General features: G+C 45.1%; 1 protein-coding gene across 2 annotated transcripts in view; it reads right to left on the bottom strand.

Annotated features, from left to right (window-relative positions):
- CARMIL1 (capping protein regulator and myosin 1 linker 1) overlaps positions 1–14,526 on the bottom strand; it is a 331,630-nt gene that overhangs the window by 206,388 nt on the left and 110,716 nt on the right. For both annotated transcript variants that reach the window (XM_073566150.1, XM_073566151.1), the window contains exons 6-8: positions 11,479–11,576; positions 11,330–11,400; positions 11,059–11,132 (exon numbers count right to left, since the gene is read on the bottom strand). In XM_073566150.1, the coding sequence (XP_073422251.1) occupies positions 11,059–11,132; positions 11,330–11,400; positions 11,479–11,576 (243 nt within the window). The remainder of the gene's footprint in view (positions 1–11,058; positions 11,133–11,329; positions 11,401–11,478; positions 11,577–14,526) is intronic.

The raw sequence follows: 14,526 nt of genomic DNA, 5'->3' as shown, positions 1-14,526 counted from the left end.
ACTTCCAAGTTGACATCTAATACCCTTACAGCTAAACTAGAAGGAAAATGAGAGTTAGATTTGCCCTAAAGTTTAATTCATAAATTCTAATGTTTCTAGGAGTAAAAAAAATACATACAAGCAGTCAAAGTGGATGGAAGACAATGAATTGGCAGCAAGTTCATTTCTTTAAGCAAGCCTGGACTGCCAAAAGATGTTACTAAAAGCAACTTTAGGGCTCTTTCAGAAGTCAATGCGTCAGGTATGTGTGGTGACAGTTTTCAAATGTACAGGAGACATTTAAGGCCCCGTCACACACAGCGATCTCGCTAGCGAGATCGCTACGGAGTCACAAGTTTTGTGACACAACAGTGATCTCACCAGCGAGATCGCTGTGTGTGATAGCGATCAGCGACCGCCCCCCCCTGCTGGTATCGCTGATCGCTCTTGGAAACATCTGGACATTTCTTCCATCGCTGGTCTCCCACTGGCCAGCACGCATCGCTGCGTGTGACAGGCGGGAGACCAGCGATCAGCTGGTAACTAACGTACACATTGGGTATCCAAGGGACGTGCGTCCCTTAGAAACCTGATGTGTACGTTAGTTACCAGCGCGCTGATAACTAACGTACACATCGGGTATCTAAGGGATGCACGTCCCTTGGATACCCGATGTGTACGTTAGTTACCAGCTCCCTGCATCAGCGCGCTGGTAACCAACATACACAGCGACGACGCACGCTCGGCGTCGCTGTGCTGATCGCTGATGAAGCTGTCTGTTTGACAGCTCACCAGCGATCATGTAGCAACTCACCAGCGATCCTGACTCGTTGATCTCGCTGTCGGGATCGCTGGTGAGTCGTTTTGTGTGACTCCAGCTTTATACACATAGACTCATTGAATTGAAAGGGTCTGTGCACATGTCAGTGTGTTTCCATGGAGAAAATACACTGACATGTCCCTTTTTTTTTTTTTTTTTAACAGGAGCATGGGCCGCAAAACATCCTGCATACGTGTACACAGATTACATCAGTGTGTCATATATCGGCGCCTGGGAAGCAGTACAGTTAGCGCTGTTCCCCGGTGCCAGGTGCTGAAGATCGCTCAAATTATTCTCCCCTGGTCGCGCGGAGATCAACGCTAGCATGGGAAAATGTTGAGAATTATATTCAACTGATAACAGTGAGAGCAGGTGGTGGCTGATGGGAGTATTCATCAGATGCCGCCTGTGCTATAAATAAACAGATAACTAGCTAGGCAAAACTGACAGCTGCGGGCTACAACAACAGGATTTTGGTTGCTTACCATAAAATCTGTTTCTCAAAGTCTTCATTGGGGACACAGAAACCGTGGGTGTGTGCTGCTGTCACTAGGAGGTTGACACTATGCATGAAAAAAATGTTAACTCCGCAGTATACACCTCTCCGACCGGCTGTAGGACAATCAATTAGTGAAAAAGCAGTAGAAGACATTATGTAAGTCATCATATATTCATTACATGTAATAAAATCATGGGAGGGCGCTGTGTCCCCCAATGAAGACTCTGAGAAACAGATTTTATAGTAAGCAACCAAAATCCTGTTTTCTCTTTCATCTCATTGGGGGACACAGGAACCGTGGGACATCTAAAAGCAGTAACTGGGGTGGGAAAAGACAGAAACTTCCTTCAGGTAGGAGAACTCACCACTGCCGCCTGCAAGATTCTTCTGCCTAGGCTGGCGTCTGCTGAAGCATAGGAATGGCCTTACAGAACCTTGAAAAGGTATGCAAGGACGACCATGTGGCAGCCTTGCACAACTGCATGGCTGATGCCATGTTGTGTACCGCCCAGGAGGCGCCCACTGCCCGGGTTGAATGGCCCTTGACCCCAGCAGGGGACACCCTGTCCTTTACCCGGTAGGCTTCCAGAATTGCCATTCTGATCCAGCGGGCTATTGTTGCCTTAGAGGCCTGCAGGCCTCTTCTCACCCCATTGGGGATAACAAAGAGTGAGTCCGCCTTCCTGAAGGGAGCGGTCCTGGCCAGATAGATCTTTATTGCCCTGACCAGGTCTAGCTTATTCAAAGAACGCTCCAGAGGATAGGTTGGAGCGGGACAAAACGACGGAAGGATTATATCCTCGTTCAGGTGGAAGGCCGATACCACCTTGGGAAGAAAGTTAGGAGGAGGCCGCAAAACAACCTTGTCCTGGTGCATAATTAGGAATGGAGGCCGACAGGACAATGCCGCTAATTCTGAAACCCGCCTAATAGAGGTGATGGCTACGAGAAATACCACCTTCCAGGACAACAAAGACATGGGAGCTTCCTGTAGGGGTTCAAAGGGTTAACCTGTCAAGGCTTCCAAGACCAAGTTAAGATCCCATGAAGCCACAGGGGATCTGTAAGGAGGGGCCGCATGTGCCACTCCTTGCAGAAAGGTCTTAACCTGTAAGCGGGAGGCCAAATTTTTTTGAAAAAGAATAGAGAGAGCAGATAACTGGCCTTTCAAGGAACTTAGGGCCAAACCGCCATCTAACCCTGCCTGGAGAAAAGCTAGGACAGATGGCAGGGAATAGGGCATACGTGTGAAGTGATTAGACTCACACCAGCCAAAATAGGCCTTCCAGGCTCGATAATAGACTCTGGAAGAGGAAGGCTTCCTAGCCTGGATCATTGTATTAATGACTCGGTCCAAAAAACCCACTGCTCTCAGTATTGTGGTTTCAACGGCCATGCCATCAAATTGAGCAAAGGAGATTTCGGGTGGTAAAACGGCCCTTGAGCCAGGAGATCTGGTCTGTCGGTGAGTCTCCAAGGGATGCCTGTGAGAAGATTGATAATTTCTGCGAACCAGGCCCTCCTGGGCCAGTACGGGGCAATCAATATGACCGGCACCCCTTCCGCCTTGATCTTCTTTAGCAGTCTGGGCAGGAGAGGAAGGGGATGGAACAGGTAAGGGAGTCTGAACTATGTCCAGGGAATGACCAGCGCGTCGACCCCTATTGCTAGAGGATCGCGGTATCTTGAGACAAACTGTTGGACCCTTCTGTTATGTCGCGATGCCAGGAGGTCCACATCTGGAGTCCCACATAGCTAGCATATCTGACGGAACACTTCCTGGTGTAAGGACCACTCCCCTGCCGCGAGCCTCTCCCGACTGAGGAAGTCGGCGGCCGTGTTGTCTGTGCCGGGAATGTAAACTGCCGAAATTGCCGGATTTGCCCAGTTGAAGATTCTGGATACCTCGGCCAGTGCCCGGGGACTTCTGGTTCCCCCTTTGTGATTGATGTACAGTTGTGGCCAAAAATATTGACACCCCTGCAATTTTGTCAGATAATACTCAGTTTCTTCCTGAAAATGATTGCAATTACAAATTCTTTGGTATTATCTTCATTTAATTTGTCTTAAATGAAAAAACACAAAAGAGAATGAAGCAAAAAGCAAAACATTGATCATTTCACACAAAACTCCAAAAATGGGCCAGACAAAAGTATTGGCACCCTCAGCTTAATACTTGGTTGCACAACCTTTAGCCAAAATAACTGCGACCAACCGCTTCCGGTAACCATCAATGAGTTTCTTACAATGCTCTGCTGGAATTTTAGACCATTCTTCTTTGGCAAACTGCTCCAGGTCCCTGATATTAGAAGGGTGCCTTCTCCAAACTGCCATTTTTAGATCTCTCTACAGGTAGGTGTTCTATGGGATTCAGGTCTGGACTCATTGCTGGCCACTTTAGAAGTCTCCAGTGCTTTCTCTCAAACCATTTTCTAGTGCTTTTTGAAGTGTGTTTTGGGTCATTGTCCTGCTCGAAGACCCATGACCTCTGAGGGAGACCCAGCTTTCTCACACTGGGCCCTACATTATGCTGCAAAATTTGTTGGTAGTCTTCAGACTTCATAATGCCATGCACACGGTCAAGGAGTCCAGTGCCAGAGGCAGCAAAGCAACCCCAAAACATCAGGGAACCTCTGCCATGTTTGACTGTAGGGACCGTGTTCTTTTCTTTGAATGCCTCTTTTTTTTCTCCTGTAAACTCTATGTTGATGTCTTTGCCCAAAAAGCTCTACTTTTGTCTCATCTGACCAGAGAACATTCTTCCAAAAAGTTTTAGGCTTTTTCAGGTAAGTTTTGGGAAACTTCAGCCTGGATTTTTTATGTCTCGGTGTAAGAAGTGTGGTCTTCCTGGGTCTCCTACCATACAGTCCCTTTTCATTCAGACACCGACAGATAGTACGGGTTGACACTGTTGTACCCTCGGACTGCAGGGCAGCTTGAACTTGTTTGGATGTTAGTCGAGGTTCTTTATCCAACATCCGCACAATCTTGCGTTGAAATCTCTTGTCAATTTTTCTTTTCCGTCCACATCTAGGGAGGTTAGCCACAGTGCCATGGACTTTAAACTTCTTGATGACACTGCGCATGGTAGACACAGGAACATTCAGGTCTTTGGAGATGGACTTGTAGCCTTGAGATTACTCATGCTTCCTCACAATTTGGTTTCTCAAGTCCTCAGACAGTTCTTTGGTCTTCTTTCTTTTCTCCATGCTCAATGTGGTACACACAAGGACACAGGACAGAGGTTGAGTCAACTTTAATCCATGTCAACTGGCTGCAAGTGTGATTTAGTTATTGCCAACACCTGTTAGGTGCCACAGGTAAGTTACAGGTGCTGTTAATTACACAAATTAGAGAAGCATCACATGATTTTTCGAACAGTGCCAATACTTTTGTCCACCCTCTTTTTTATGTTTGGTGTGGAATTATATCCAATTTGGCTTTAGGACAATTCTTTTTGTGTTTTTTCATTTAAGACAAATTAAATGAAGATAATAATACCAAAGAATTTGTGATTGCAATCATTTTCAGGAAGAAACTGAGTATTAGCTGACAAAATTGCGCCACAACTGTATGCCACCGCCGTGGCGTTGTCCATTTGAATCCGGACTGGCTAGTTGTTGAGGTATCTTTCCCAATGTAGAAGTGCTAGAAAGACCACCCTCCGTTCTAGAATGTTGATTGATAGTGAGGATTCTTGCCTCGACCATCGTCCTTGGACAGTCAGGTGGCGGAATATCGCACCCCAGCCCAGGAGACTGGCATCTGTAGTTACTACCTGTCCGTGGACAGGGCGAAAAGGCTGTCCCAGATGAACAAGGGGGGCCACCACTTGAGGGACTCCCTGGTCTGAATGGAAGGGAGGAAGGGGCGATCCAGCGAAGAGATGGACCTGGCCCACTGAAGGAGGATGTTCCTCTGCAGTATCCTGGAATGGAACAGGGCAAAGGGTATTGCCTCTGAAGCTGCCACCATTCTTCCCAGGACTCTCATGGCAGCGCGAAAGGATAGAAGCCGGTATTTCAACAGAGAGCGAATTCCCTGCTGGAGGGTAATTCACTTTCTTTCTGGGAGAAAGACCCTTGAGCAGCGGGTGTCGATTACCATTCCTAAGAATTTTAGGTGTTGTGTTGGCGTTAGGTGGGATTTCTCCCTGTTTATGATCCAACCAAACCGGGACAGCGTGTTTAAAACTACAGCTAGATTTTCCTGGGCATGAGAGAAGGAGGGCACCTTGACGAGAATATCGTCGAGATATGGTACCAATATTATTCCTCTGACCCTTAATATAGCTACCATCGCTTCCATAATCTTTGTAAAAATTCTGGGGGCTGTTGCCAGCCCAATAGCAGGGCCACAAACTGGAAATGCTGCTTTTGGACAGCAAAACACAGAAACCTCTGATGTCCCTGAAAAATGGGAACGTGTAGGTAGGCGTCCAGGATATCTATGGAACATAGGAATTCCTGATCCTCCATAGACGTAATTACCGACCGAATCGATTCCATCCTGAAATGGCCTAAGCGGACCCATCTGTTTAGCCTTTTGAGGTCTAGTATAGGATGAACTGAGCCATCCTTATTTGGTATCACAAACAGGTTTGAGTAAAAGCCGTAAAACGTTCCTGCTCGGGAAAGGGGACAATTACTCCTGCGTTGAGGAGTCGATTGCCGCAAAAAAAAAAAACTTAGAGCCATAGCAGCGTCTTTTGGTGGCTGCGATAGAAAGAAGTGATCTCGCGGAAGCGCGCTGAAGTTTATCTTGCATCCTGTTGATACTGCTTCCTTTACCCAGATATCATCTACTTTACCCAGATATCCTCTACTGAATTCTGCCAGACATCTCTGAAGAGGGGAAGGCAACCTCCTAGTCTGGGAGAGGTACTGGGAAGGGAGTTGGACTCCCTGCTGGCATCAGGCTGAAGTGGCTCTGCCTGGCCCTGACCTGGAAGCTCTGCTGTTGGAACTGCGGGAATGCCATGATGGGGTGGCCCGAAATGATACCTTCCTCCTATCTCTCGGTGCTTGCGACCTCTGCGGGCCCTAAGCATAAGTGCCTGTCGCTGGGGTACGGCGAAAGGGCTGAGCCCTACGTTTGAAAACATATCGACGAGGTTTGGCCTGAGGGAGAAGGAAGCTTGTACCCCCTGTTGCATCCTTAATGATTTGATCTAACATTGACCCAAAGAGCCGGGTGCCCTGAAACAGCAGATTGGTCAGTGATTTCTCTGAGGACAAAGCAGCCTGCCAAGCCTTTAGCCAGACCGTCCGCCGGACGGCTACCATGTTACTGGATGCTTGAGCTGCGCAAGACGCAGCATCCAGGGCTGCTGATACCATATAGCTCCCGGCATGAGAGATTTGATCTACGAACTCCACCAGTTCCACTGGTGGTGCCTCGGGCCAATATGCCCTGTCTAAGCTGTTTGGCCCACTCTGTAACAGACTTCGCTACCCAGGCTGAGGCGAAGGCTGGACACAATGTAGCGGCTGCTGCCTCAAAGGCGGATTTTGCCAGGGATTCTATCCTCCTATCATTGGGATCTTTTAGGGCTGCCCCACTGGCGAGTGGGAGGACTGTATCGTTAGCAAGTCTGGACACTGGTGGGTACACCGAAGGGGAGGCGGTCCAGTTGGCGGTGAGATCTGGAGGGAAGGGATATAGAATCCCAAAACGATTCCCTCTCTGAAACTGCCTGGTTGGGTTTTCCCTTTCCCTGGCCAACACCTCCTCAAAATCCTTGTGGGAGGCGAAGACCCTAGAGGGGGACTTATGATGCTTAAATGAAAAAACCTGATCATTAGGTTTTGATGTGGTGTCCCCAATGTTGAAAGTCGCACTGACTGTGGCAATGAGGCCCTGAACCATATCCTTGACCTGGGACTGTTCTGGCCCATACTCAGAACCCTCCTCTGAGTGTGTCTCTGATAATGCCTCACCTGATTCCGGGGATGAGGACCGGGAGGAGGCAGACGGCCAGAGGAATTCCGGCGGTGAGATGGAGTGAGAAGGGGACCTGGGTTGGTGGTCCTCTCTAAACCTTTTATGGCCTCTAGAAGGCCCAAAAGGAGGCTCCTTTGGTGCTCCTGTGTCCACTGGAGTCTGAAGTAGCAATCTGTTAAGCACCATTACCAAGGTCTTTGATACCTTGGTAAGGTCGGCCACGGACTTAGATAAGGAAGAGGCCCATCCTGGACACTCGCTGTCTCCCGTGGTGATGGATGGCCCCTGGGCGGTAGGCAAGGTGGCTTCCTCCTGCTCCAGGGGTAATATGGGAGCTCTGACAGGCAAAGCGGGGGGGCTGCACCTGCTCTCTCTCGCGTAGGTAACACCGTAGGTCTGCTGCAATCTGAGCAGAGTGGCGAGGACTGACCTGAAGGAAGTTTGACATTGCATTTGGTACATACAAAATATTTGACCAAGGTCACTGAAGCGGATGAGGAGGAGGAGCGGGACTGCTCTCCCTTGGGCATACTGACAGGTTTTACCTGGTGCCGACCGTCGGGGGTAGAGAGCAACCTGTAGTGCAGTACTCACATACCCACGACCTGTGTCCCCACCGCAGCTGCCACCCGAAGGCTGATGAGAGAGAGAGCGCGAGGTGAACAGCCGTGTCGCTGCCTAGAAGCCTTATGAAATCCCTGCCCGGAAGTGGTGGGCGAGGCCCTGCTCTGGCCTCCTGGAGCATCAAGATGTAGCGCTGGTACAGGAAGAGGAAGCCGGGGGCGGAGCCTGCCGGAGCCGGAATCTGGAGTCGGCCGTGCTGGGCTCCTACTGGAGCCCAGGGCCTTAACGCTGCCATGGGAGGAGGCTGGAACCGCGCTGCACCGCGTGCTTGAAAGTAAGTGTTGGCTCTTAAACTAAGTATAGAGCCATGGGTTGCAAGCCTGAGTGCTGATTAGAGCGGTCACATTCAGCCAGAACGGCTGGTGAACAGATCATACAACGCTGCAGCCTCTTACCTCCAGTTCACCCCGTAACAGGGGTCGGTTTACCTGCATGAACAGATTGCTGTCCCAAGCCTTTTCTGCAGGGCGTCTCTCTCGATCATCAGGCTCTGGTGGGCGAGTGATGGGAGACGAAGGTCAGGACCAGGAGCTGCCACCTGAACACGAGTCCTGTGTTAGGGGATAAGGTCCTGCCCGCGGGATTCGTGAGGATACAGGGTGGCAGTACACGCTGTACTCATAATCCCGGTGTGGGAATACAGATGTAGCATATCTACTCTGTATCCTTCCATGGTTACCTGAAAAGGAACGACGCACATTGAGGTAGGCATGGGTCTGCGAGAGACCTCTGTCCACCTCCTGCTGACACTAAGCAAAACTGATTGTCCTACAGCCGGTCGGAGGGGTGTATACTGCGGAGGCGGAGTTAACTTTTTTCATGCATAGTGTCAACCTCCTAGTGACAGCAGCACACACCCACGGTTCCTGTGTCCCCCAATGATACGAAAGAGAAAGAGGGGTGCTCATGCGGTTATTTTTAATTAAAATAAATAATGGCATGAGGTCCCCCCCCATTTTTGACAACCAGCCTTGCTAAAGCAGACAGCTGAGGCTGGTATTTTCAGGCTGGTAAGGGGTCATACAATATAAACCATACAACTATAGGATTAGTAATGCATAGGTCTCTTATAGACGTCTCTCCATTAGTAATCTGTGTGCTTGATGTCACCAGAGTCCAGACAATACAAAGGTGATATCAACCCCACAAATATTACCCCACTTGCCACGCCATAGGGCAAATGGGAAGATCTGGGTAAAGAACCAGAATTGGCGCATCTAATAGATGTGTCTCTTCTGGGTGGCTGTGGGCTGCCATTTTTTAGACTGGGGTCAATATCCATGGCCCCTTACCAGCCTGAGAATACAAACCCCCCAGATGTCAGCTTTAGTAAGGCTGATTGGCAAAAAATGGTGGGGACACCCTGCCGTTTTTTGAAATTATTTATTAAATAATTTAAAAAAAAAACAGTGTGGAGATTAGTCTATTCTTGATAACCAGCCTTGCTGAAGCTGACAGCTAAGAGTTGCAGCCCATAGCTGTCAATTTTGCCTGGTTGATTTATAGTGCAGGTGGCAGCGGAATAATATTCCCATCAGCTGCCACGTGCTCTCACGGTTATTAGCGTCAGCAGGTGTAGGCTGATGGGAGTAATTGTCCCATCAGCCACCGCCTGCTTTCAATGTGATCAGTTGAATATAACTCAACATTCTCCTCTGCTCATGCTGATAACCGGCAGAGCAGGGGAGAATGATGAGAGCTGTCTCCAGCATGCGGCGCCAGGGAACAGCGCTTACTGTAACGCTTCTTACCTGGCGCTGGTACATGTGGTACTGATGTGAAACACGGTAGCCACACGTATTAACACACATGGACCCTGATATCTCTGGTATTGTTTTTTCTGGCACTGGAAATATCAGGACATGTGAAACCAGCCTTACGATATGAATACACAAGAATAAAATGAAAACTTACAGAACCAACTGACAAGATAACATGGCGTTTTACAGAATCTCAACATTTATTAACCGACACAAAATGAAAGTATATGACAAAAATAAAAATGATCGACCTGAGCACAGAAAGCAACATATCATAGTGGAAAGTAAGGATTGGAAACAGATTACAAATTAGGACAATGTAACAACTGAAAATATGGTGTTGCATTTTAACAGAGATTCAATTTAAGACAATTTTATCACTGTTTTTTGCTACCCTATCTGAAAGGAGCATAATATAGGAACAGGGACCCTGATCCCAGTGATGTATCACTTTCTCAGCTGCTTGCTGTCATTTTGATAAGTCACAGTTTTATCTGCTGCTAATCTACCAGTTCTCTGAATGTTGATTACTGCATAAACCCACCCACACCACTGACTGGCTGTTTTCTGTGTACACAGTGAATAGGCAGAAATTTGCCAGTCAGTGTTGAGGGTGAAGTTATGTAGAGCTCATGACTACAAAGGATTACATGGCAGCAGGTGCTAGTTGTTTAATTATAATCTGCTGATGATAAAACAATGATTTTATAAAAACTACACTAAGCAGCCTAGTAAGTGACAATGCTAGAATTAGGATCTCTGTTTCTGCATTACGGTGCTCTCAGATTAGGTGGCAAATTAGATTCCTTTTACAGGAAATGTGACAACAGGTTTGTGCTATGTATTCTGAGCGCACCGTAATGTAGGAGCAGTGACCCAGATTACAGTGATGTGTCATTTACTAGACTGTTTCTTTGCTGTTTCAACACAATCAGTGTTTTATCAGCAGGAAATTATCACTACAGGACATCTGGCCTTGTGTCTCCTAGTCCAACCACGTTCTCACCAGTGATTAGCAGCGCTCTGTCATACAATGTACATGGAAACCTGTGGTGTGGTCGGGGTGATACACAGAACATCGGAGCACTGCTAGGTCTGCAGCAGAGAACTGTGATACTATCATAAGTGCTGTATCCAGTAAACTAGGTGATTAAGTGAGGCATTGCTGGAATCAGGGTCTCTGATCATACCTCATGCTGCTGTCAGATCACACAGAAAAATCTAGCTAACAAATTCCCTTTAAGCAGTATGAATTTACAGTACATTGAAACAGAGCGCACATAGGAACACTTCTGAGAAGACATTTTAAGAATTGCTCTTAGGCAGCCAGACTTTCTTTGCTTTTATTTTTATTTTTTTTTTCATAGTACTTTTAAAGAAGATTTAGACCTTATTTATAGTGACGACCAATGTTTCCGCGTAAGGTGCCTTACCTGTGATCAAGATGACTGAAATCTTGCAAGTTAAGTTCTTTTGTATCTTGTGTTAAATATATTGTATCCACATCCTACAAAAAAAATTATAATCTTTTAGTTTTTGTAAAAATATTTGTTAGAAAGCAGAGGTGGACTTAAAAAGAGATGGCCAAAGGTGGCCTTAAAACTAAAGCTAAAAACATTACTTATCAAGCACAGTCATGCCCCAAGTAAACTGTTTTATGATACATGTTCTCTTCCTGCACAGTCCATCACTTTATTCACCTACCCATTGTACGTCTTCCCTGTAAGGCATCGAAAGCCAGTCACAAACGCACGCATACATCTGTGAAAAGCCGCCTAAAAAAGGACAGATTTAGAATTAGATTCAATTTTAATTTAATGTGAATGCGTTGCTCAATGTGTTTCCTTGCATACCACAAGGGCCAACTTCTGTTACTGTCTGACTGTCCCACAGAGCTTGCAGATTCGACAGTCTGTCGGATGGTTCCATGGTTACTTTCCTCATGATTTTTCTGTAAAAAAAAAAACAAACTTTTTCAAATCTTTGTTCACATTTAGATGGACCAGTTTGCAGGACACAAAGACCCCAATTCATTAAGGGGTTTACATCAGAATTTTGATGTAAAACAGCTTAAAGGGAACCAGTCAACAGAAAAAATGCTATTAACCTGCAGATATGGGGTTAATCTGCAGGTAAATAGCGCTATTAACATGCTCAGTGCCTGTACTTAGCTGAATGCTGCTGGAAAAAAAATGATCTTCAATTTCCCTGACAGCATTCTGCTTTCAGTCACGGGGCGGAGCCGGAACAGGTTTAGTCACCCACCATTTGGAGTATACAGAGCGGCAGCTGTGACCCCTTGAACCTGACTGACAGCTGGCCCCAATGCAGAGTCGCTGTGAACTTAATTTATAGGGTGTTATCATACAGTTTACACTAGAGGAGTGTACTTGGTGTATGACACTGCCCAATCATAAGCACAAAGCAACACACAGGAGGAAGAAGAACACACCTCCACCATAGCCTAGAGCAGGTTACTCCTGTGAGAGATAATGACACCCTGCTCTGCTTTCACTGCACAGATTACAAGTGAGCACAACAGACAAGAGGGTGATTACTGACATCTTTGAGCCTGTAACCTCTCATCTCCTGGCAGTCCAAGTGAAAGGGAGGGACAGTATAGCAGAGGTGAAAGTGCTATGAGAGGAGGAGAGCTGACAGAAGAGATTGTAGTGTGACACACATGAACTACACTGATAACACCCATTTGGATTTAAAAAATAACTCATTAGGTGCCAAATACTTTGATTTCTAATAGCTCTGCAAAAGAAGGGCGAAATTTAAAAAAAAAAAAAATCATTTTATTCTGCTCTGATGTTACAATTATATCAATCATGTGTTCCACATAAATCATTTTGATAAAGGTCCTCTTTACAGGGAATGTATCACCTTGTAACAATTCACAACAAAAGGTTTTCAGAATTGGAAATATTTTGCCTTTTTATCAAATCTCCGTGGTTAGCACCACAGCCTTACAGCACTGGGGTCCTGGGTTCAAATCCAACCAAGGACAACATCTGCAAGGAGTTTGTATGTTCTCCCCGTGTTTGCGTGGGTTTCCTCTGGGTACTCCAGTTTCCTCCCACATTCCAAAGACATACTGATAGGGAATGTAGATTGTGAGCCCATTGGGGACAGTGCCAATAATGTCTGTAAAGCACTGTGGAATAAATGGCGCTATATAAAAGGGTAAAATAAATAAAAAATAAATAAACTTCATGTCCACAAAAACACTAAAGGAGGTGAAGTGGTCAAAACAAGAGAGCAAATATGTAAATGCTCATAATTGTGAACACACGCTGGCCAATAAAACTTGCTAGCAGAACTGAATCTTAATAGTGAATTCATTGCACGCCTCAACAATTTGACAACCTGCAAAACTTGACAAAAATGTCCTCAGGGTTGCACAATCTCTTTAAACAACCCAACAGTCTAACTTCTGAATTTAAAGCATCTTATATATCCTCAAGTGAGCTCCGAAAAAAAGGTTTGCAGCATATATGGAAATTCTATTTATTTGAACGGGGTTAGAAGCAAGTTTTAAGAGCCACTTAAGGATTGATCATTTGAATATACTCCTATAAAAACATATCACAAAAATGCTAAAATAAGCAAAATCTGCACAGCAGAAACACCATATCCAATATATAGTTTTCCACCTAAACCATTACTGCATAAGACAAATTATGGTAACTTTATGGACATCTAGATAATAGCTAGAAACAAAAAGGCTCAACATTTTTTCATTAAAACGCTAATTTTTCTGAATTTATGTTAAATCCTGATTTTATCCAGGTGTTAGTAATATTAAGGATTTTACATCCATGTAAATCAGTCAAGGAAGGAATATGGCAAATAGTTACAATCATTCTTGTATTCCAATGTTCATTATCTGTCATGTTATGATGAATTATCCGCTTTGCCTTATTGTTTTAGTTGGTAATCAATCCCGTCCAATCACCGGAAATAATGATGACTGCCATTTCCTTTCATAATTAAATCAAGTGAGGCAAAACATAACGCAAAACAAATTATTATGGCACAACCAGTGAAAGGATAATTTATACTTTATTAGTGAACCAATAGACAAAACAGGCAACACTATACATAACTCATGTATTAAAAAAGAAAAAAAAAAAAAAAAAACACATTTAAAAAACGCACAATAAATTATCAAAACACATGGATATAATACTCCATGGCCACCTATAAAAAGATATTGGCCAAACGGGCAGTCATTCTTCAGCAAAACTAAAATATAGTCAATCATCCCAAAAGTATGTACTGGTCCTGAGAAACAAAATAGATCTACAGTACAGGTATATAGTTTGCTAGTGCATGAGCATACTACACCAAAACATGCAGATCAGAGCCAGCGTCATTTCAGCCAAAATAAAGGAGCAAAACAAAAATGAAGTAAAGCAGGATACAAAGAAGAATGAGCAAAAATAAGAGGTAATGGGTTAAAATGGGATGGATCCCCCAAAAAAGTGCAGCCTCCTTGGGGAACTTTGGACTTCTTTTTATTTTGTTTCTCAGGACCAGTACATTTATTTGTTGATTGACTATATATTTCTACATTTCTTATCACTTATTCTTGGTGAAGGATAGCCCGGTTTCAGCAATTGATTAAATGTATTAATAGAGGTTTATGTACATTTAACATTTAAATAAAAAAGCAGGGGTATATTGACCAATATCAGGTTTTTAGCAAATAGCAAATTGGTAGAAATTATATGTTAAAACGTAGCTTTTAATTAGCCCTTAAAAAACAATAAACAAATCAAAAACAAGTGCAAAAAGTGCTGGTGTGAAGTGCTCTAAAAAGCCAAACAGTATTGTACCGCCTCAATGTCCTGTCACGAAGGACAGTAACTACTTATGCAACAAATGCCACTGTG

Source organism: Dendrobates tinctorius, unplaced genomic scaffold (assembly GCF_039654945.1).
Source record: "Dendrobates tinctorius isolate UK_male_01 unplaced genomic scaffold, ASM3965494v1 ptg000004l, whole genome shotgun sequence".
Taxonomy (NCBI): domain Eukaryota; kingdom Metazoa; phylum Chordata; class Amphibia; order Anura; family Dendrobatidae; genus Dendrobates; species Dendrobates tinctorius.
This window is presented reverse-complemented; position numbering and strand designations above follow the sequence as displayed.